Genomic DNA, 22,771 nt, shown 5'->3' on the forward strand with positions numbered 1-22,771 from the left:
TAGGAACCTTCTAGCCAGAGTCTTTGTAGCTCCCACCAAGTGGCCTGGTGGGGGCATGGGAATAGAGTTTAGGGGAGTAACACAAGATTGGTCAGTTTTGCGGTCACACTGGGTGTAATAAGGTGAGCCACCTCAGAAACAGGAACAGAGAGCCCCACGGCCATCGGGAAAGAAGAGGCATGTACGTCTGGGGTCCCTGTGGAGACCAGCTGGGTGACAGCACGTGGCAGGGCCTCCAACACAGAGGAGGAAGGTGAGTGCCTCTGGGCAGGAGGCTGGCTTGCAGAGTGGGGAGACCTCTGAGCAGGGATACGCATTGAAGATGGTCCATAACCCTTGCCAGAGCAAGGCAGAGGTCAGTGGGCTGAGTGGCCGAGGCTGAGGACCAGAGAAAGAGGTGCCCTCTGGCCTGGCTTGGCAGAGCCAGGAACAGCATCCTCAACATTTTGTAGCCCGCTGATTTCCCCAACAAGCCCCCATCAACTCGAGCGTGGTCTGCAGGCTCTGTCTGCGGAGACGGCGAGCGCTGTGGGAGGGCGGGCCGGTGTCAGACTAGCCAAAGCAGGAGGGAGGGTGGACGCATGTCTGCCCTCTGCTTGTAGGAAGCCTGTGGGCAGGTGTGGAATTGGCTTCTCCTTCTGCCTCGTGGGACTGGAGGAGCTCAGTCATGGTCTCCACATCTTTCTTCACAGCAGGGGCCATGATACTCATTACCAAGCAGTCAATTCTGATTCACAGCCACCTTACGGGACAGAACTTCCCCAGGTGAGTTTCCAAGACTGTCACTCTTCCTGGGAGCAGAAAGGCCCCGTCTTTCTCGTGGGGGTAATCACAGCTAGCCCCATGTCCTGTCTCTGGGTACCATATGCATCGCAGGTATCCCTACACTCCAGGCCCTAATTAGCCTCTGGGGTCGAGCCATCTTGTCCCCACTTTCCAGATGAAGAGAACGAGGCACAAGGTCGCCCATCTAGTGAGTGGGGGGTTTGTACTCAGGCCTCTTAGAGGGGTGGGGAATGCAGAGGGAGATATGGGGAGTGGAAGGAGGCGATGAGCTCAGTTTAGACAAGCGATTTGAGATGGGACTTCAAGGCAAGGAGTTCAGCAGCACCAGGATGGCTGGACCTGGAGCTCAGGCAGGAGAGCCAGGGAGGAGGCGGTAATCTGGGAATCAGCAACAAAACCAACCAACCAACCAAACAAACAAACAAACACAATCTCCTGGGTGTCCAGGTCCTAACTGGTGAGCAGAGTAAGAACTGTTCGGGACGGGGCACGGGGGTGAGAGAAGAAACAGACAACAATGGGAAGGCTGCTTCAGGACGGGCATGGCCAACAGCCTCTGTGCTGCCGAGAGCAGGTGGAACCAAGACTGAAGAGTGCCCTCTGGGCTCAGCAAGGAAGATTTCGTGGGGGGCGCCGGACAATGGTGGCTGCCATGCTGGCGTGAGATGGGGCGTGAAAGGGAGGGACGGACCATTCCTGGAAGAACACTGGTTGGGAAGTAGAGGGAGGGGGCCTGCAAGGGAGATGCAGAACCAAGAGCGATTTCATCTCCTCCAGAGACTTGAGCCTACTCGCATTTTCACTGGGACCCATGTTTGGACCCCCCAGCCTGGAGTCCAGCACCCAGGCCAGTTCATGTCAGCCCCTGAATACTCCTGTAAGAACACGTTTCTCATCTTTTGCCCTGTGGCCTTGCTGCTGCCTCCACCAGGAGGGGGAAACAAAAAGCATTCTTCTTGTGTAGAGGGGGAAAAAAAGGTGAAACTCTGACTATTGGCAAATATCTGTAGATATTTCTACTTTGGAGGCCGAGTGGCGACGAGTGATTAAGTAGCTGAGCTGGTGGCGGCTTAATTGATTATCACTGTTAATCTATTTATAGGAAACAAGGTCCCTGCCCATTGTAACAGAATGACCGCATGGCGGTCTATTGGCATTCTGGCTTCTTCCCAAGGCTTCAATGGAGGGGAACTGGAGCTGCCATTTTTATGTGACTCAAGTGCTGGCTGTTTGGAAGGCATGTGCGATAAATTCGCTCCCTGTCTGGAGAAAAACAGCAAGTGGGCAAGGCTCTTTCTCAAGGAGCCCATGGCACACAGATATTAAGGACTATGGATTTGCCTGTCAGATTGACAAATGAGTCTTCCCTTCTGAAAGAGACTTAGGAAGTTGTATGTACTTGGCAGCTTGAAAGGAGCTGTCAGGAGCACCCCTTCCAACAGCTGGGCTTTTTGCATGGGGTAGTGGGGGTGGGGCATACAGTTTTTGATTGTATACTATGGTGGGATTCCCTCCAAAGGTTGGACATAGGGCCAAGCTATGCCAAAGGCAAAGGGTTAGGCTTCTGTGGGCACCAATTTGGCTCAGACATCCTGCCAATGACCTAGTTGGGGCCAGCAGGACCTGGGCATTTGTATTTGCTTTTATTTACAGCCCCAAGTTACCCCATGGGAAGCTCCTAGATGCAGGCTGTGTTGAGACTGTGAGCACACTGTGCTTTGGAAACAGCTTCAATGGGGGAAGCGAGGAAACAAGGCAGAATCCAAATTGAGGAATGAAAACCTTTCTCATTCCTAATGGTTGCAAATGGGTAGCAGAAGAGGTTCTTGGTGAGGATGAGATACCGCTGGACATTGAGTTCCCATCCTGGATCCCAAGGTATTTCTGAGACTCTGGCTTTACACACAAGGTCATGTTTTCTAGGGAATCCCCTAAACAATGTGGCTGGTGGCCAACCAATGACCCAGGCTCTCCCGATTCAGTCTCAGGCCCACCGAGAAGTACAGATAAAGTGGCTGGTGAATCAGGAAGCAGGACGACCATAGCTGGTGGATGCGGAGGCGAATGAGTGCAAGATGAGCAGGTGAGATGCTAGGCTCTGATGGCTCTCAGGATCAGCAGACAATATGGCGGGCCTTTGGTTCAAGTCCAATGCCAGAGATCAGTGAGCCAGATGCAGGATCCAGACCAGCAAGAAGTGAAGAAGTTCTTCGCAGCACAGTGTTTACTTGTACACATGAAGGAGGCCACACTCCCAAGGAGACATCCTTAGGACCGTGACCCGAGTGAGCCATTGCACTTCTCCCTAATCCTCCCACAATTGCGTGGTAGCTCACAGCAGATCCCCTCATGGAGGTATTTACCTTACATTACATGAGGCCACATCCCAGGGGAGGCTAACTGCTACCTACTAAGAACCCTGGCTCAACTAAGTTGACACACAACCTAACACTCCCAGGATCTGACTGGTGATGCCAACGTTGAGGACACTTGGGTGTTGTATTTCCCAAGCAGGAATGCCTAGATTTCCCACTTTGATTACCTCTGTTCACTCACTCATTTGATTCTCCCCAACTTCCAAAGTTTTGTCTTCACCGTCTTTCTCATCTGCTCATTTCCTCTTATCTACACAGATAGTTTGCAGATCTATAGCTCTGGCCTTCACCCTTCTCATGGGCTTTTTGATCTGATTAGAGTCTTTGAGTTTGGGGCCTGGACTATCATGATCTGTTATCTATGAGCTCAGTAGAGAAGCCTCAGGGAGAAGGGAGGCCGTTGGGGCAGATTTTAATGGGCGTCTGGGCGGAGGTGGGTAGGTGAGGTAAGGAAAGCAATCGCGTATGGGATTTGGATCATATTAATTCCTTCAACAATTCACATTTATTGAGCTCAGATGTGTATCAGGCACTGGGCCAGGCACCAGGGATATAGAATGTGAAAGACACCTTTCCCTCAGAAAGCTTTCCGTCTACAGTGACGCAATGGGGGCTAGTGGAGACATGCCATAAGGCAGGCATAAGGAGCAGTGATTGATAAGCGTCAATCAGCTTGAATAAGGAAGACCGAAGAAGATTTGGTGTGTTTGAATGGTGGTGCTGGGGAAGAATGGAAAACACTGCGATTGTCTTGGAAGAAGTACAGCCAGAGTGCTCTTGAGAGGCAAAGATAGTGAGACCGACATACTCTGTACATGGTGTTGGGAGAGACCAGTCCCCGGAGAAGGGCATCGTGGTTGATAAAGTAGAGGGGCAGCAAAGGAGAGGAGGGCCCTCAATGAGATGACCTGACACAATGCTGCACCCGTGCACACAAACATCAGAACCCTGTGAGGAAGGTGCAGGACTGGGCGGTGTTTCACCTGTAGTACGCAGGGTCGCTGTGGGTCAGCACCACGTGGAGGGCACCTAACCACAACAAGCTGTCCCTTAGAGAGCTTTGAGTTTCTTAGGAAGGTGACCACAAACTAATTCCGGGAGCACTCGGCGACAAGGACTAGATGGTGCTTAGCTGAAGCTCTCCGCACAGTAAGTGCTCCATGACTAACGGGTGGAAGAAGAAACAAATGTATCAGTGTACAAGGCATTGTATGAGCAATCGGAGAAATAGCGCACCTACCTCTGGGGAGTGGCTGGGTGTGTCAGGGAGACCACAGAGATGCTTACCTTTGAGTAGTGTCTTGATAACCAGGCCTGTCCCTGGAATCTAAAGGAAGGGACTCTAGGCATAAAAGAGCTTGGGGTGTTTGTCAGGTGAGGTTTCCCAACAATGGAATGTAGGGGCACCTGTTGATCAACCACAAGTAGAAAGGGGGGCGGGGAGGGGGCCAGGCCTTGAAAGGCATTCTAAGAGGGTTGGAATTTTGCAAATTTAGGATGCCCTGAAATGTAAGCACTTGGAGTTGGTGGGGAGGAGAAAGGAGGACTGGGTGGCTGTCGAAGACCTTCTCTGACTTCTAAGGTATATCCACCCTGGGTCCGCGTCTCACTAGCGGCAGGGCAGATTCTGTCTCCCAGAGCCTGGGCAGGGGGAGTTCATCTCACACGTCCTTCTCATCGTCCTCTTCATCAGCATCCGTGCCACCTGGCCTGCAGGGCGGAGCCAGCAGCTGGTGGGGCAGGCGCTTCCTGTGTCCTTGAGTGAACACAGGCAGGGCCTCCCAGGCTGTCAATGCTGGATGGCCTTTGAAGACATCTCATTGAATCCTCTCATTCAACAGATGGGGAAACTGAGGCATAGGCAGGGGAGCGGTCTGTCCAAAGTCCCCTGGCATATTCAATACTCGGGTCCAGGCTTCTGGTTTCCCCAGCAGCAGGCGGGCCTGGGTCTTTGGGTGTGGCTCTTGGTGCTGGTTGCTATGGAGTTGACCGTGACCCCTGGTCTCACATGTGTGCAGAGCAGAACTGGTCCCTAGGGCTTCCAAGGCTGGGATCTTGCCAGAGCAGATTGCCAGGTGGATCTTCTAAGGGGAATCTGGGGAGTGGGGGGTCCAACTGCCAGCCTTTCTGCGGAGCCCCTACCATAATGAGCTTAGGGTAGGAGGAGAGAGGGGAAGCTTCGTCAGCCAACCCCTCCCTGCATGGACTCCCGGTGCACCCTCCCGGGAGAGTCTCCCGAGTTAAAAGCCCACCGTGTGGTGGAGAAGAAAGAACACCGGCTTAGGAACCTGATCGACATGGGCTCACAGCCGAGTCCTGCTACTCCCCCAGCCCTTGCGACCTTGAGCAAATGACTTCCTGGTGCAGTGTTGCCTGGAAAGTGGAGATAACCAGAGCAGCTTTGCCGGGTTGTTGCAGGGATTAAATGAGATCATGCACGACAAGGTCTTTGTAGCCTTTGTGGCAGGTAGTGCACCCTCAGTTTGGAGTCCTTTAAGATTATTCTGTCCCTCCAGGATTCTGTTTCTGCTCCCAGCATGGCATCCCTCTGCCTGTCGCTGATGGTGGGGGCCCTGGCCCTGTGTAGGGCCTCCCTCAGCTGCTCAGCCAGCGGTGGGACCTTGCTCCAGCTGTTTATCTGTTTGTTTTCATTTCCAGCACCAAGAGGGCCAGTGGGCAGAGGCAGATCTTGGTTAATTGGGTTGAGGGCAGATGAAAAACACACAAAGAACAATCCTTGGTTTGGGTTACAGGGTAATCGCACACATTCTTGGTTTACAAGATTAACAAACAACGACAACAGGAGCATGTGTATGTAATTACACATGGATGGGGTGACTCTCCTTGTGCAAGAGGATTCTTAGAGGGACAAAAGGATTATGTCACTAATTCACCCGAGGGCTTTTACTTGATTTTCTCAACGTGACTCACGCCCACGTTCCTAAGAAAAGGCTTTCTGCTCTTGCCGGTCTTGACATCCTGGCTTTCTTGCAAGGGTCCCTTGAGCATGAGCAGGACCAGCCGGAATCCTGAGCGAGGACAATGCAGCCACCGCGCTGCCCTTGAACCTGTCGGTTACTGTAAGCAGCACCACGGTTTTACGTGAGAACCCAAAAGTGCCATCCAGGGTCGGTGTATGATATCATTGACTGGAAAACACATTCTGATTTCAGAAATGCTAAAGCTTTACAAACAAACAAACAAACCAAACGGGCATGTAAGCATCAACGGGCGCAGAATCAGCTGGAGAAGAGGGGCTCCTGGTGGAAGGGAACATACCCATGGGGGCGGGTGTCAATCCCTATAGGAATCCCGGCTTCACTTAATCCAACCAGGAACCATTGAGCAGACCCCATGCATGCTGCAGGACAACCACGCGCCATAGACTTTCAATGGCTGGCTTTTGGGAACCAGATTGCTAGACTTTTCTCCCAAGCCAACCTCTGGGTGGATTCCAAGCTCCAGCCTTTTGGTTAGTAGTTGACCCAGTGCCTCAGGGCTTAAACTTTGAGCACCAGCTTTGCGGAAGGCCATGGATGACGCAAGCCCAGGATCCATTTTAAGAGTCCCCACATTGAGTCAGCCTCCATTGAATTCCTTCTGAACCTTTGGTGGAGGATGGGAACAGTCGTGCCCTCAGGCAGAGTGCCTTAGAAAGTGGATTGCCACCCTGCCCACCCTGCCTTCACTAGCCCAGCGAGGGGCTTTCTCCCACAGGGATTTACCAGTGTGTCCTTGAGGGAGACCACCGACCTGGGGCCGCATGGCCATGAGTCCTGGGTTGACTGCCTTGGTTGGAAGGCCTTGGATCAATCTTGCAAGGTCTTCTGCCTAATATGATGTTTACAATAATATAATATAGGGACCCGTTCCCACTTCCCGAGTCCCAGCTGGAACTGTGATTGATCGGCCACCACTCAAGTGCCTGTATGATCTTATGCTAATGGCTTCCCTCATTGGATGATGTGTCTTTGTTTTTTCTCTTCTTTGTGCTTGCTTATAACTCAAAAAATGTTTCTCCTTAAATTATATTTGAAATTTAGAGTCTCTTTTGAACCCTGGAGCAAAAGTTAACATTTTATACCACCCAGGGCCTCCCTAGAGGAAGGTGGTGGCATAGTGGTTACAAGTTGGGTCAAGACCCACAAGGTCAGCAGTTCAGAACCACCATCTGTTCCAGGGAAGAACAATGAGGCTTTCTACTCCCATACAGAGTGGCAGTCTCGGAAACTCACAGGGGCAGTTCTGCCCTGTCCGTACTTGACTTAATATCATTTATTTTTGTTTAAGGCAATCACGAATCCACAGACCCCATGAGACTAGAGCATGGGTGTGTTTTGTTTGTCACTGTATCCCTATTATTGGCTCATTGTAGGTGTTCCATAAATATTTGCTGAGCGAATAAATATGGAGCAAAATCAACTTATAAAATACATGATGAAAGAGCCAGAAGAGAAAATAAATCTTTTAGATGTCCCCCATTGTGGGTATTTTGGCTTATTTTCCTTTAAGTCTTATTTCCTATGAATATGTTCTTTCATATACATGTAAACATAATGTATTATTGCATTTAGCTCTGGGATGTGTTTTTGAATTTCTCTATTAATATGAATGAAATGATGAAATGAGATGATGCGGAAATGCTTTGAAGACTGCAAAATGCTTAACAAAATATCTTATTATTAGTTATAATAATCATATGAATGGGGTTGATTTTCTGAGACCGTGCCTCAAAGCAAACAACAAATTTGCCCTCGGAAGCTGGGAATAGGTTCTGTTCTCCAATCATTGTCACAATGGGGAGCGCCTGCCTGCTTCAGACTGGAAAGAGAGAGCGAGAGACTTAGGAACTCTTACAAGTCATCAGCTCCATTCCCAGAGTAGCCTAGACATGTCTTCCGTGGCACTGAAGGGGGTGGTAGGGATGGTGGTGAGCCGGGAGTGGAGTAGGAAGAAACGTTTCACAGGTTGATGAAAAACCCCAACCTAAGTAGAACTTTCTCCTCCCCAACCTGCCCTATCTGGGGCAGAAGTGAAACTTTGGGTTTCAAAGACTGGGGCTCCCTTGCTCTGAATGTCAAGTGCCACGCAGGCGCCAGGGGAGGTGGGCGTGAATGAAGCCATTCATGATAGCGGTGGTGGGAGCACTCAACAAACCACAAGCTCAGGCACATCTTGGGCAAACAGCAACAAAGCCACCTCCGCCTGGACAGGAAATCCACATGCAATGCTGAGCAGTCTGGCCAGGCCAGGCCTCTTTGAAGGAGGTGGGCTTGCTTGCAAACCACACTGAAGGGGGAACACGAGTGTTGACCGAGGTTAATAGCATAGGAGGAGTCCTCTAGCTCAGTGGGTACAGCACCCTATTTGAACCTATTAGCTGTTCAGTGGGAGGAGATGAGGCAGTCTCCTTCTGTAATGCACCCCACCCCTTGGAAAGCCCCTGAGGGGAGTCCTACTCTTTTCCACAGGGCCACCAGGAGTCAGCATGGATCGGTGGCATGGGGACTAGGTTCAGCTCTGAGCTCTCCCCATCCGTGTGTGTGCTCTGACCTGCTGGTCCAGGTCTCACTCCGTCTTCCTGACTCAAATCTTCAGTCCTGGATTTCACCTCCTATTGTCTGCACCCTCCACCCATCTATCCGTTTGTCACACTCTGGTGGCTTGAGTGGTGCATACTGGATGCCGGAAGCAATGCCATTGGTATTTCACCTACCAGCGGGGTCACCCGTGGTGGGCAGGTTTCAGTGGTGCTTCCAGACTAAGGTAGCTGGGGAAAAAATAAAAAAGCCCAGCATTTGACTACCCAACCTGAGCCACTAAACACCATCCGGATCACAGAGCACATCGACAGTCACAACAGAACTGGTGACTGGAGGGGGACATCCTGTTTGGTGCAGTGGCAGGTCCATGAGGACGCGGGAGAGCTTAGGTAGACGGACTGACACAGCAGATGCGAGGATTGACTCGAAGCTGCTGGCCAGAATGAGAATGATACAGACTTCATAGGTCCAAGTGGGCTCCACTGTGCATCTCTGCCTTGCGGGCGCACTTTTCTGGTTGTACCACTTGGTGCCCATCGCGCACCCTGTGGAGTCTTGACTTCCATCTCTGGGGGAATGCAGACAGCCAGACCCACCTCCAGCATCCCCTGGGCCTGATTCAAATCCCCTGCTCTCATTCTTTCTGTTGATGGGGAGGCTGACGTTTGCCCAGACCTCAGTGTACAGGGCCGGGCCCACGAGCCCAGCTCCAGCCATGCTTTTCCAGGGCTGGGAAGATGCAGCTCTCCCGCAGGCGTCTAACCGACTTCAGTCCAGAATCTCACCTTTGGAAAAGGGCTGAGCAGCGACAACCAGCAGTGGAGAAGCGGTGACACTTGAGTCAGAGTTTTAATCTCGCGTAGGGCTCACTCGAAGTTAGAGTCTCACCTGCTTCTTTCTAAACCAGGCAAACTAGCAAACAAAGCTCTGCGGACTGAGAGACAAAAGCGGCGACTGCCTGGCTCCCTGGAATAGAAAGGTCTCCCCTCTTGAAATAGAAAACTGTGAGCCTCCAGGGATGCACAATCAAAGGGCAGATGGAAACTCACCCAATGGGCTTAAGGTCCATTATAGGAGAGTGAACCCCAGGCTTTTTCTCTGGGATGTCACTCTGGATTGCGATTCAACAGCAAACTCTGGCTAGCAGGGTTTTTTTCTCTCACATTTTTTTCTTTAAATGAACATCATACAGAAAGTCCACCAGCAGTAGATTATTCAGCCTCTGATATATAAGTGACATAAGGAGGCTGGGGTCCCCCATACCTTATTTCAGGGACTGAGTGGTGGAGCGGGAGATGGGCATGGGGGACGGTGGTGGAGACTGTTCTCCACTCCAGCCTTTGCTCGAGATGAACGAAGTGGAAGGATTCACTTACTGCGCACTCAGGGTAACATCGACACCCCGGGAGCTACCAGGGTCAAGAGGTATGCAAGCCAGGACTTTCTGGGTAAGTCCTGTGACCACGCCCAGCCTGCTCCAGAGCCTGCCAAGGGTGGGGGGGGGCTCACCACTTCTTCCTTGGGAGTACTCTGTGGGAGCCACAGCAGGGAGGACCACGGGCCTGTGAACCTGGGGGACTTACCCTCTGCTCCTGGGTGGCCACGAAGGTCTGGAACCCCGGAGCCACGCCAAAGCCCAGCTCTTGGATGAACGGCGGCTCAGACTGACTGTGAATCTGAACTCTCACTCCTGCTTCAAACGTCGTTTCATCTGAAAGCATAAAGAAGTACAGGGTGTGGGTCAGTGGCCGGGTGCTCAGGAGTCCTGGGATTGACAAAGCTCAAAGGGACCCCAGAAAGGTCATGGGGTGGGCAGGAGGTTGCCAGCTGCTGCTGAGCTGATTCTGACTCATGGTGTCCCCTTGGGTACAGGACAGAACTGGGCTTTCAAGGCTGTGACCTTGAAAAATTAAGAAAAAAAACCAACACCCTGTTTTGTCATCTTTTAGGTGAACGCTTACATAGCAGATTGGTTTTCCAATCAATAATCCATACAGAAATTGCTCTGCGCCATTCGCTGCCCTCCCCGTGATGTGTCAGCACATTCCCATTTCCACTTGGGGTTCCTTGTTTCTCGTCTGCTAGTTTACCTGCCTCTCCCCGATGACGTCTCATCTTTGGGTTGGGGGATATAGCGCTTGTGGTCTTGTGGGGTTGACTTTGTTAAGGAGCATGCTCTTCACAGAGCTCCAGGGTGTTTTATGGTCCCGTCTATGATCTGCCTGAAAGGTCGGAGTGGAGTCAGCTTCATGCTAGAAAGCTGTCTGAAGGCAGTGGGCTGGGCCCTTCCTCAAGTCTCAAACCAGTAAATCTGGCTTTTTGTGTTTGCTTGTAAATTCTGAGTTTGGTTCTACATTTTTTACCCATTCTCACTGGGGCTTTTTATTGTGACCTTGGGCAGAGCAGCTGATGGTGGTACCTGGTACCTGGGCATCATCTAGTTCTTCTGGTCTCCGGCTAGAGGAGGCTGTGGGTCATGTCAGTCATTAGGGCGTAGGACTAATTGCTTCTTTGAGTCCCCCCCCCCACACTTATTCTCCTTTGCTCTAGAGACCAATAGTTGTTTCTTAGATGGCTACTTGCAAGCTGCTAAGTCCCGAGATGCTGCTAACCAGATTAGATGTAGACCGTTAGCTTTATGAATTGGGTTTTATCAATGGACCTAGATGTTTCCCAAGACTGTTGTCCTTAGCTTTCCAATTCAGTGGCTCAGTCCTGATGTCTAGTAGTTGCTGCAACTGCCTCCAATGCGCCGCAACTCGCCTTTCCTTCACTAAACCCGACATGTGTCTACTCTCTAGTAAGTGGTTTTCTCCCTTGCCACTCCTCTGCAAAACTATTCTCTTTTTCACCAGTCAGTTTATTGTCATATAATCCATATATCATCTAATTCGATAGTTCAATCACATCAAGACGAGTTGTACAACCACCACCCCAATCAGTTTTAGAACATTTCCTTCATTCTTTCCCTCATTGTTATTAGTCCCCCCCCACCCCCCACCTCCCCTGCCAGAGCCCCAAGGAACCATTAATCCAGGTACTGGCTCTGTAGATTTACCTCTCCTGGATTTCATCGACAGAAAAACATTCAAAAAACAAATAAACAAAAGCCTAACAGGAACAATAAAGTAGAATGGATAAAAATCTCCATAGAACAAATTTTAATGGCTCCTAAGGGAGATGGAATGATAGAGTGCTAAATTTTAACCTAACCGCGTTGGCAACAATCCACTTTCCAATGCATTCTGCATGATACCACGCCTGTTCACATCCCTGATCAGAGGGGGACAACGATTCTTGACCCTTTATGATCATGGGCTCATACTATATTTGTCCTTTTGTTTTTGATGTATTTTACTCAACAACATTCATTCATGTTTTGAGATGTTTTGTGGGCTCACCAGTCTTTTTTATGCCTGCATAGTAGTCCGTTGTATGTTTGTAGCACACTTTGTTTATTCATTCACCTATGGATGGACACTTAGGTTGTTACTATTTTTTATTTTGTGACTGTGATAGTTAGGTTTACCATGCCAACTAGGCCAATAGGAACATGTGGGCCGAGATTAATCAGGTCACAGCTTGAGAGGAGGGCAATGAGATAAATGGCTCTGTAAGGCCTGTCCCCTCTCTCTTGTTCCCTGGTGATCAGACCAGCATGCTTTTTTAGTTCTCTGCCTCAAACTGTGTGCTCCACTACCTGTGGGCCAAGCCAACTTGTGGGTCATGTTGCTAGAGTTTGAGCCTCCTTTGAGACCTGCTTTGCCTCGCTGCTGGTTCATACATTGCTTGAGCTTGAGGCTGGTGCATCCTATCATCTTGCATTGCTTGAGTTTGAGGCCCCATCGGGGCCTGCTCTGCTGATCTCCCTTTCTCCTGACTGCTGCTGACTCACCTGCTGTCTGTTGCCTGAGCGTAGACTTCCATATCTGCTTCCTTGACCTTGGACCCAGCAACCCACTTGAGTTAAAGGATTTCTAGTCTATCTATCTATCTATCTATCTATCTATCTATCTATCTATCTATCTAATCATAAGTGTCCTGGTTTTATTTCTCTCGAGAACCCTGCCTAACAGTGACTAAGCTGCAGTGAATAAGGACATGCATATATCTGTTCATTTCACAACTCCTATTGCTCTAGGATACATACCTAGCAGTAGGGAATTATATGGGAAAGCTGTTACTTGTGGGAAGTAGTTCACCAGGCCTCTGTGTGGGTTGAACCCCCAACCTTTTTGATAGTAGTCGAGCACTAAGTTAACCACACACAGATTCCTGGTAGGCACAGTAATGCCTCCCATAGATGTCCACATCCTAATCCTAGAAACTATGAATATGTTACCTTCCATGGCAAAGGTGAGTACAGTAAAGGTCCTGCGAGATGGGCAGATTGTTCATATCATCCAGGTGGGCTCAGTGTAATAACAAACTTCCTTATAACAGGGAGCCAAGAGAGCCAGAGAGACAGTGGGAGATGCTAATTGTTGACTTTAAAGATGATGGAAGGGTTCACAAACTGAGGAATGTAGGAAGCCCATAGAAACTGGCAAAACCCAGGACACAGATTCCCCTCTCAAGCACTTCCGGAAAGAACACAGCCCCCTCGCTCAGTTTGGACTTCTCACCTCCAGAACTGCAGGGTAGTAAATGTGTGCTTTTTAAAGCTGTGGTTATTTGTCAAAGGCAGCAATGGGAAGTGACTAGGGTTCAGGTCAATGCCTTGCCTTGCTCTCCCACTGTGTAGAATGGGATTCTGAAGTCAGTGGAGAACTTTTAGTTATCAACTGCTCCACTGGGCCAGGTGCTGAAGGGGAGGACATTAGGAAGGAGGAAACGTGATCATGCAGGAAGAAGAAATGAAAACAAAGGCCGGCCCTGGGTACCGGGATGCTTGCCTCTTGGAGGTGCAAGAGGTGAGCAGCCAGAAGAGATGCTGCCCCCACCCCGTGGCTGCTTTTGGCAGAGGAGATGAGCCTCAGCCCTGGGGGGCGGTCATGCCTGGCTCTTCCATACGTTAGTGCTCAACATTGGAGGGACATGAGTCTCTGGAATTGTGTCAGCCTTTGCTGGGTCTCCCACCCTGTCTCACCTTCTCCCACCCACCCTCACCTACCACCCACCCAAACAACCGACAGAATAGACTTTCCAATATGCAATGTGTGTCACTTAACCTACCCCTGCTCCAGCCTTCCTCTGGGATGTCCCCGGTATGGTAAGGTCCAGCCACGCAGGGCTGCCCAGACTGGTCGCTGCTGTGGTTCTCTGCTCTGCACATCTGCACCCGTGTCTCCTTCTGCCTGCAATACCTTTCCGTCTTGCCCACTGGATCGTCTCCTTGCACATTGAGGAGACTCAATCCCCAGCCCCACCCAAAGCAACTCCTTCACTTTTCCCTGTTGGACCCTCCATAGCCGCCTGACAGCCACACTGCTCTGGGTGGTAATTCTGTGCTAGACACCAGACTGGAGCAGCCTGAGCCCAAAACCTTTACCTCTGGATCTGTACGGTCTACGCTGGGCCAAATCCATAGCAGGTGCTCGGGGAACTGCCCATTGAATGACTTACCGAGGGATTTGTGAATCAAGCCTCATGTACTTGTGAATGGGCAAGTATGTATGTAGATATATCATCTAGATAAGGGCTTATACATATACGGGGTTATGTATGTATACATGTACATGTGTGTATACATCACACACACATATATATGGGGGCTTCAAAATCCCACAGAAAATTCCCGTCTCTGTGAATCCCATTTTCCCACAAACCCTTTGAAGTCTCCCCATAACACGTTTGCCGGTTTCACCCTCCTCCTGTGAACGATTGATTGCCACCCGTTACATCGGCCAAGCTGTGCAACCACCACCAGTGTGCACCGCTGCATTGCCCATCAGAAAGGCCAACACCCCCAACCATGCCATGCCTCCCAGAGAGAGAGACCCTTCCTTGCTCACCCCAGTGTACCCCGTGCCAAGTACAGGGTCTGGCCCACAGGTAGACCTTAAGAAGGTTTGGAGGGGGAGGACAGCTGCAGGAGGGGGAGGGGAGGACAGCTGCAGGAGGGGGGGAGGACAGCTGCAGGAGGGGGAAGACAGCTGCTGGAGGGGGGAGGACAGCTGCAGGAGGGGGAAGACAGCTGCAGGAGGGGGAGGGGAGGACAGCTGCAGGAGGGGAGGACAGCTGCAGGAGGGGAAGACAGCTGCAGGAGGGGAAGAACTCAGCCAGAAGCCAGGGCTTGGGAGGTGAGGCTTTCAGTGCTGTTTTCCAAAGCTTGGGGCAGGGGGTGTGGGGAGTGGGTTGAGGAGAGAGCAAGGCGCCTGGAGAAGAGGCTGGGGCTGGGAGAGTGAGTGCCGCCGAATGCTGTGGGCGTTTCAGAGCTTGGATGGGCTGAAAGCATGCTAAGGCAGTCGAGGGAGGGGAGGGGAGAGTTTCCAGCACTTGGATGCCAGGGCTACTTGAAGGCGTGTGCCCGCTGCATCACCGAGCTTAGGGAACCGTGCAGTGAGATGGGCCTGTGGATGATGGGAGATATGGAAAATGAATCTTTTGTGCCTAAATGCTTCGAATAAGAGGCACGGCAGAGGGGTTGGGACTAGGATTCAGGGGGGCTCTGGAAGCTCAGCCCAGGGGCGGCAGCAGCAGCGGTGGCAGAGAACACAGTGGTTAAGGAAATCCTCCTCTGCCGTCCAGCAGGTGGATGACAGGAGGAGGAGGGGGTGGCGGAGAAAGCTCCAGTTGTCCTTAGAACAGCGCAGTGCAAGGGAGCATTCCCGCCAGGCCCATCCCACGCCTGGTGGCCTCACGCTTGCTGCGTAGAACTCTGCTCCACAGGGCTTTCGATGGCCGCTTTTGGTGGAGTACCATCTTCAGCCTGTCATCTGTGGTGACTCAGGGAGGGACTTGAACCGGCGATCTTTCAGCTCACAGTCCAGCCCTTAACATCTGCGCTACCCAGGGGCTCCCGCAGCATTGCAGGAGGATGGAAGCGTTCTGTCATTGGCACTGATCCCACCAAGTGTCACCAGGGGCAACCGAGACGTGGAATTCTAAATCCCATTTCACTTTTATCAATTCCACGTGAGTGGAAATAGCCACCGTGTGTGGCTAGCTGGCAAGGGGACTGGGCAGACCAGTTCTGGAGCACCGCTGTGAGCAGAGCCCAGCCCGCACAGAACAGGGCAAGTGATACAGGGCTCCTCCACCAGACCCTGAATGGAGACTGCCATTCCCAGTCCCTTACATGTTGGGCTGCGATGCGAAAGGTCGGTAGTTTGATACCACCAGCCGCTCCATGAGAGACAGGTGGGGCCTCCTACTACCATTGAGCGTTACAGTTTTGGAAACACAGCGGGGCAAGTCTCCCCTGTCCTACAGGGTTGCTGAGTTGGCTTCGATTCGGTGGCAGAGAGTTTGGGTTTTTGGGCTTCTATCTCCAGAGGTCCTTAGCACAGTGTCTGACACTGGGCAGACCTATTTGCTGAGGAGGAAACAAACCAGGACATGGCCTTTGCTGGGCCTGCTGTCCTTTGCCATCTGACGGGCCACTGGATGCTGGCCTGAGACATAGCAGCACCCGCAGCCCAGCCACAGGCTGCTTCCCTAATCTCAGGTGCACTGCGGCCGTGTCCCTGTGGAGCAGGTGAACCGAACCACATCAGGCCAGCAGCAGCGGCAACCATAAGCGGGGAGGGTCCCTGTGTAAAATGGGGGAAGGGCACAGATGGGTAAGCACTCAACTGCCCCCTATTGAAAGGTTGGTGGTTTGAACTCACCCCGAGGTGCCCTGGAGGTGGGCGAGGCGAGCCTCTTGTGAGAGATCACAGCTTTGAAAGTCCCATGGGCCGATCTACTCCACACACAGGGCGATGGCACCGGGCACTGGCACTGAGTCCAGGGCCACCCGCAGCAAGAGCAGTTTTGGATGGATAGAAAGGACCCCTCGTTAAACAATCAGGATTTCAAGATGGCGACAGCGGAGCATTTAAACCAAGCGTCCTTCGGAGTGCAGGGCCCCTCGCATATCCGAGAAGCTGGCCCCGACAGTAACCCAGAAAGCACCTGCCAGGGCCCAGGCGAGGCCTGCCTATGGGGTGCTTTCTGCTTGTGCCACGGGCAGAATGCATCATGGGGCAGGGAAAGTACTTCGAGACAAAAGCAGCTTAAAATCTTTAATCTTTGCAAATGACAGGAAACGCACCCAGAAAATACTTAGAGGGGCATCTCAGAAAGGCCGGAGGGGTTTTCTAGGCGAAGGCAGGAGGGGCGCTGCTCAGAGGCAATCTCGTGTTGAAGGAAACTGGCTTTATGACAGGGGCTGGGCTAGCCAGTGGCCATCAGTTCTACTCCGCCGCACAGGGTCCCCCAGGACCCTCAATGGATGGTTTTAGAAGATCACCAGGCTTTTCTTCCTCCTCTTCGAAAGAGCAAAACCAAACCAAACAAACCAAACCAATTCACTGCCATCAAGTCGATGCCGACTCACAGCGACTGCCCCTGTGGGTTTCCGAGACTGTATCTCTTTACTGGAGTAGAAAGCTTTTCTCCTTTTAACAAGGCAGCTTAAAACGTTTTGTATTTTATTTTTTTTACTTCCTTTGATCTAATTCCACCAAAAGATCACACAGCAATGTGATCCAAATTGGGTACATCTCCCAGCATCAAGCCATGCCGACTCCTTTCTTCTTGTCTTTAACGTTTTATTGTGCACTGGGGGAAGGCTTACAGGGCAGATAGGTTTCCCACTTAGCAACTGCTAACCATTTTGTTCCTGGCGTCTGAGGAGTCTCAGGGGGCAGGGGTGCACGCTGGCAGCAGCTCTTTGGTTAGCAGCAGTGTGCCCGCTGCTTTTGCCCATAGATGACTTGAGAGAAGATGGTGGGAGACAGACCAGCCACACGACCCGGCTCACAGTGGGGGAAGGGTCTTGGCGCTGCCTAACAAAACATCACTAAGTGGGAGCTTGACAGGAGGCCTGGGGGTGCTGCCCTGTAAGCACTGGACTGAAAGGTTGGCAGATCAACCCCCCCAGCTTCTCGTCAGGGGAAAGATGAAGCTAACCAATTTCATAAAGATGTAACCCGTTCCATAAAGATGTAACCAGTTCCATAAAGATGTAACCAGTTCCATAAAGATGTAACCAATTCCATAAAGATGTAACCAATTCCATAAAGATGTAACCAGTTCCATAAAGATGTCTGGCCTTGGAAGTGCTTGCTGGAGGTTGGGATAGACTTGGCAGCGGTTTGGGTTGGCGTTGGGAGGTTTATGAGAAGAGGCGTTTGACCATCTCACAGTCCTGGAGGGTACAGTGTCAGCAGGACCATTTTCCCCTAAGGCTTGAGATGATGTGCTCTTCTCCACCCTCGTGGCATCTGCTAGCCCAGGCTGCTGCAGTTTAATGCCACTGGTCCCCACCTACTGCCTTCCTCCTGTCTCTGTGTCTCTTCTCCTCCTCCATGGGACACCACTCGGGCCAGGTTAGGACCCCTCCCACCCCACCCCCCTGCTCTGGCATGACCTCCTGTTAACTAAGGACACCTTCCGAGACCCTACTTCTAAATTAGGTCGCGATCACAGGTAGCCAGAGTTGAGGTGGACGTATAATCTGGAAGGGACAATTCAATGCGCCTCAGCGCACCTTGTTTCAAACGTCAGCATGGAGGAGTCTTTTTCTGTATCCAAGGGGCCGTGTAGCCGCTCTTTTTCTGTATCCAAGGGGCCGTGTAGCCCTCTTTTTCTGTATCCAAGGGACCGTGTAGCCGCTCGCATCAAGTTGGAAGAGGCGGCTCTTCCTAAAGGATCTGCAAGTTGCCGCTTAGCTGGACGGGCAACAGCGTGCTGTGCTGGCCTCCTTCTCTGCCCCGCCCCTCACCAAGCCTCATCTCTCAGTTCTGAAAACCCATCCCTCGAGGGCCCCAGGGGGCATCCTACTCGGACACATCGGGCTAGACAAGTTGGCATGACCTGATGACAGCTGGGCGTTGGTTAAGAAGTCCCAAGGCGCGCGGTATACTTTGCTGAACCAGTGGGTCCCCAGAGAAACTTCTTTCAAGTCCCACGTCCAATCCCCATCACTCGCAGGAAGTTAGTCAATTTCTCAGAGAACCTGCAGGCAGCACCTGTTAAGGGGGCGGGATCAGAGCGGTCCCATCTACATCAAGGGATACGGACAAGGTGTAGAGGACAGAAGACAGGTAAGAGCCCTTCGAGGGTGGATAGTTCTGTATCTCCCAACTAGACCCGTTGGTAACATGGTACCAACTGGAGAAAAGATGGGCGTTGTCAGGGGCTTCCTCTGCCCTGCATCCACATCCACGCGGCTGGCAGCAGCAGCAGTCAGGAGCGGCGCCGGTGGGCACAGCTGCGGTAACAGACCTCATTAAAGTGATGGTCAGCAAGGATGTCCCTTTGAGGGCTAAGGAGCGTCTGACCCAAGCCCTGGTGTTTCCCATCTCCTCGTAGGCACGCGGAAGCTGGACATCGACGACGGAAGAATCGAAGCACCCGGACTGTGGTGCCGGTGAGGAATGCTGAGAGGACCACGGCCTGGCCAGAGCACAAACCCGTCGGCCTTCCAAGAAGCGCAGCCAGACTGCTCCTGAGAAGCAAGGTGTCCTCATCTCATCATCGAAGCACTCCAGGCATCCAGGCATGTCATCAGGAGAGACCGTCCCTGGAGAAGGAGGTCAGAGCTGGTAAAGGGGAGGGGGGGACAGTGAAAAAGAGGAGGCCCTCGACGAGAGGGCCCCACACAGTGGTTGAAACGAGGAACTCAAACGTAAGAACAATTGTGCGGATGGCGCCCTCACAGGGCCGGGCGGTGGTTCCTTCTTTTGGGCATAGGTGGCAGAGGGTAGCGATGAGTGGGAACCAACTGGATGGCATGTAATGACAACAAGGAGCTCTGTATCCAGGCGGAGGGAGGGAGCCAGTGTGAGCACTTCGTTATGCGACAGAAATGCGACTGCACTTCACACCTTCCTACTTAGCAGCACGTTTACGGCATTTACAGGAGTGAAGGCGCTGTGTCTAGAGATGGGTCTGGCCTCATTAAAAAGAGATTTATCCCAACGATTCGTTAAAGACTTGAGTTTCCCAAGTGCATTCAGGCCCGGAGATGATAAATCATTTGATAAGAAGGCTGAGGCATCTGCGTGGGCGGCCCATGTGCCGGAGACACCACCCTTGAAAAGACGGCAGGCCATGCCGCATCTCTGAGATGATTAGGAAAGTCAGTGGATGATTAAGAATCCATTTATAAGGACCCTGTTTATACACACTGGCTGCGGAAGTTAGGTACAACCAGATTGCTGAACCGCTCGTATATATAAATTGTGATGGGATTATAGAATTTGAAGTCACGCACGTCGTGGCTGATTTCACAGCAGCTTTCGTATACAGGATAGGTTCTCAACCCGTGAATGTGAAGAAGCAGGACAGTGTTCACACGTGCTGATGCCTGAGAAGTATTCTGATGTGCAGGTGTACCCTTGCATTTCCGAGCGACCGGGAAACTTGTCTACAGGAGTGCTCTCCACACGTGAATGTGCTGATGAATCACCTGGCGGCGCAGCGGCAGTGCAGAACTGAGGTGGGGGCTCTCAGGTGAGGTGGATGCTGCTGTCTGAGGACCGCACCGGGGGCAGCGGGACTTACGGCACAATATCTGTGTTCTTGAGCAGAATAGACCAAGTCCCTGCTGGTTCGGCCTTTGTCTACCTCTCTAGTTCTAGGCTTCATCCTCCGATGCAAATACCACACCTGCTCCTGGCCTTTGCTCTGAAGAGTCCTCTCTCTTCCTGGGATTTCACAGCCCCATGGTCTCCGTCACCATGGGCATTGGACTGTAACTCGCAGCAACATGGCAAATGGGCTGAGCCTTGTACTAAAGTGCATCTGAAAGCCCTACTCCCATTTCTTCCCTTCTGCGCTCCCCGTTGCGCTCCATCTGCCTTCCATCTAGCACGGCACTCAGTGATCCTTATTGGTTCAAAGCTCCCAACTGGACTGTGGTGCCTGCCATTCTGATACACTTCATAGGAAAGTTACCATCTACCACAACCATGGCTACTACCACTCCCACCACCGCCTACCTAGCTGTGCATCATGCTGTGGACACGTGTGTGCTTCTAGGATGTCATGATGGATAAGCGGTACCTGTGGCAGTTTCATAATCTCCTGTCAACTCGAGTGAAAGGGTGGAGTCTAGCCTGTGAATCAGGTCATAGCCAGTCACGCCTCTGTGTGGATATGGCTTTCTCCTGAGGATTCTGGGAACTCCTGTCTTCCTCCCTGGAGGTGGGACACACTATCTCTGCTTTACATTCCTGGTGACAAGCCACATGGAGCTATGCTGTTGGAGCCAGAGCCTTGGAGCTGGAGGAGCCACGTGGAGTCCCATGCCAGCCGCTGAGATGCTTCCACCACCACTGGACCCACAAGACTTTCCACCCACTGGCCTGTGATCTTCCTGAATTCAGTGTCATTGCATGTGTTGTGGAGACTGAAGAGGAATTTATAGACTGGTTTCAGACATATGGGCTAATATCAGATTTATAGACTTGATCTGGACTGGGCTGAGATGTTTTCTTCACATATAATTAGTCTTTGATATAAAGCTCTCTCATACACATATGAGTGTCTCTGGATTTGTTTCTCTAGCCAACCCAGACTAACCCAGTACCACTGGTAATTCAAATGCCAGCAGGGTCACCCATAGTGGATAGAATTCCACGGAGCTTCCAGACTATACGACACTAGGACTAGTGGTCTACTTTTGGAAATTAGTCAACGAAAATCCTGCGGATTACAGATCACATACTGTCTGAGGTTTTGACTCAGTTCTTTTGGTGGCAGTATCCGGAGAAAGCAATTGCTCGAGAAGGACGTGACATTTGGTAGAGTGGAGGACCAGCAAAAGAGGGGGAGAAGCCATAATGAGATGGCCTGACGCCACGACCACAACAACAAAGACGCCGACCGTCACCAAGATGGTGCGCTGTTATTGCTGTTGTCAGGTGGCCTCGAGGTGGCTCCGACTCGCAGCCTGTGTGCAACAGAAGGAAGCAACCACCCCTTCCTGGGCCGTCCCTGCAAATGGAGTTCTGCTCGAGCCCATTGGCCCATCCATTTTGGATGGTGAACTCTTGGAAGACCTGGACGGGGAGCTTGGTCTCTGTATCACGGAGTGTCTGGTGCATTGCAGATACTCAATAAAGAGCTATCTTCGATGAGAGGACACGCGCTCTGATGGCGGGACTGCTCCATCGCTTCCTACATGTTCTTGGAGAGGGTGGCCTGGCAGCGATGGGACGCCTTGCAGAGCACGTCTATGAAGGCACTTCAAAAAGTTGGTGGGAAAACCAGAATGGAGAGATAGTAGCACTTTCTCACGAAGCCTTGTAGGCCCTCATATTTCTGCAAGCACTTAGCTGAAAGCAGGTCTCCCCAGAATGATGGGAGGCGGGCTGCTGCTCTCTGCATAGAAGCCTGCCCCCTACCGTGCTTCTGATTCATGCTATCATTTTTTCAGGCTATTTGGGCATCTGGGGAGACCCTCTCCTCCCCGCTGCCACCAAGTCTCATCTGAGAGAGAGCTTAGCCCCCCAAGCTAGCTGTTGCATGTCGCTGCGCTCCAAACTTCCAGAATCTGCTCCTCTCGTTTTGGGAGGTCCTCGGCTCCTGGCAGCTTGACAAGGGTTCTTCCTGAGAGCAGAGACAGTGGAGCAAACCGAAGCAAGAACATCATCATCCACTCTTGCTTGTGATGGGAGGTAGAAAACGCTACCCTTGATTGCTCCTCAGGCTCTCCAGCTACGCTGAACATTCATGATTAATTTTAATTTAACTTTTATCAAATTTTTATCAAAGCAAGATATGTACATAATTTTGAAAGCCAAATGGCACCTCAAGGCTTCTGATGAGAAACAGCCGCTTTCTGCTTCACCTCTCCCCACTCCCAGAGTCCAAGAAAGACTCTCAATGGTTGGGGCTGTTTGTTTTTGTTTCTTTTTCTTCTTTGCTACCATTTACTCTCATGCTTGCATGGACATCGGTTGACAGCTTTTT

General features: G+C 51.6%; 1 protein-coding gene across 2 annotated transcripts in view; it reads right to left on the bottom strand.

Moving 5' to 3' along the window:
* Window positions 1-22,771, bottom strand: part of ASIC2 (acid sensing ion channel subunit 2) — a 1,177,580-nt gene that overhangs the window by 61,459 nt on the left and 1,093,350 nt on the right. For both annotated transcript variants that reach the window (XM_075559255.1, XM_075559254.1), the window contains exon 3: window positions 10,288-10,415. In XM_075559255.1, the coding sequence (XP_075415370.1) occupies window positions 10,288-10,415 (128 nt within the window). The remainder of the gene's footprint in view (window positions 1-10,287; window positions 10,416-22,771) is intronic.

Source organism: Tenrec ecaudatus, chromosome 10 (assembly GCF_050624435.1).
Source record: "Tenrec ecaudatus isolate mTenEca1 chromosome 10, mTenEca1.hap1, whole genome shotgun sequence".
NCBI lineage: Eukaryota > Metazoa > Chordata > Mammalia > Afrosoricida > Tenrecidae > Tenrec > Tenrec ecaudatus.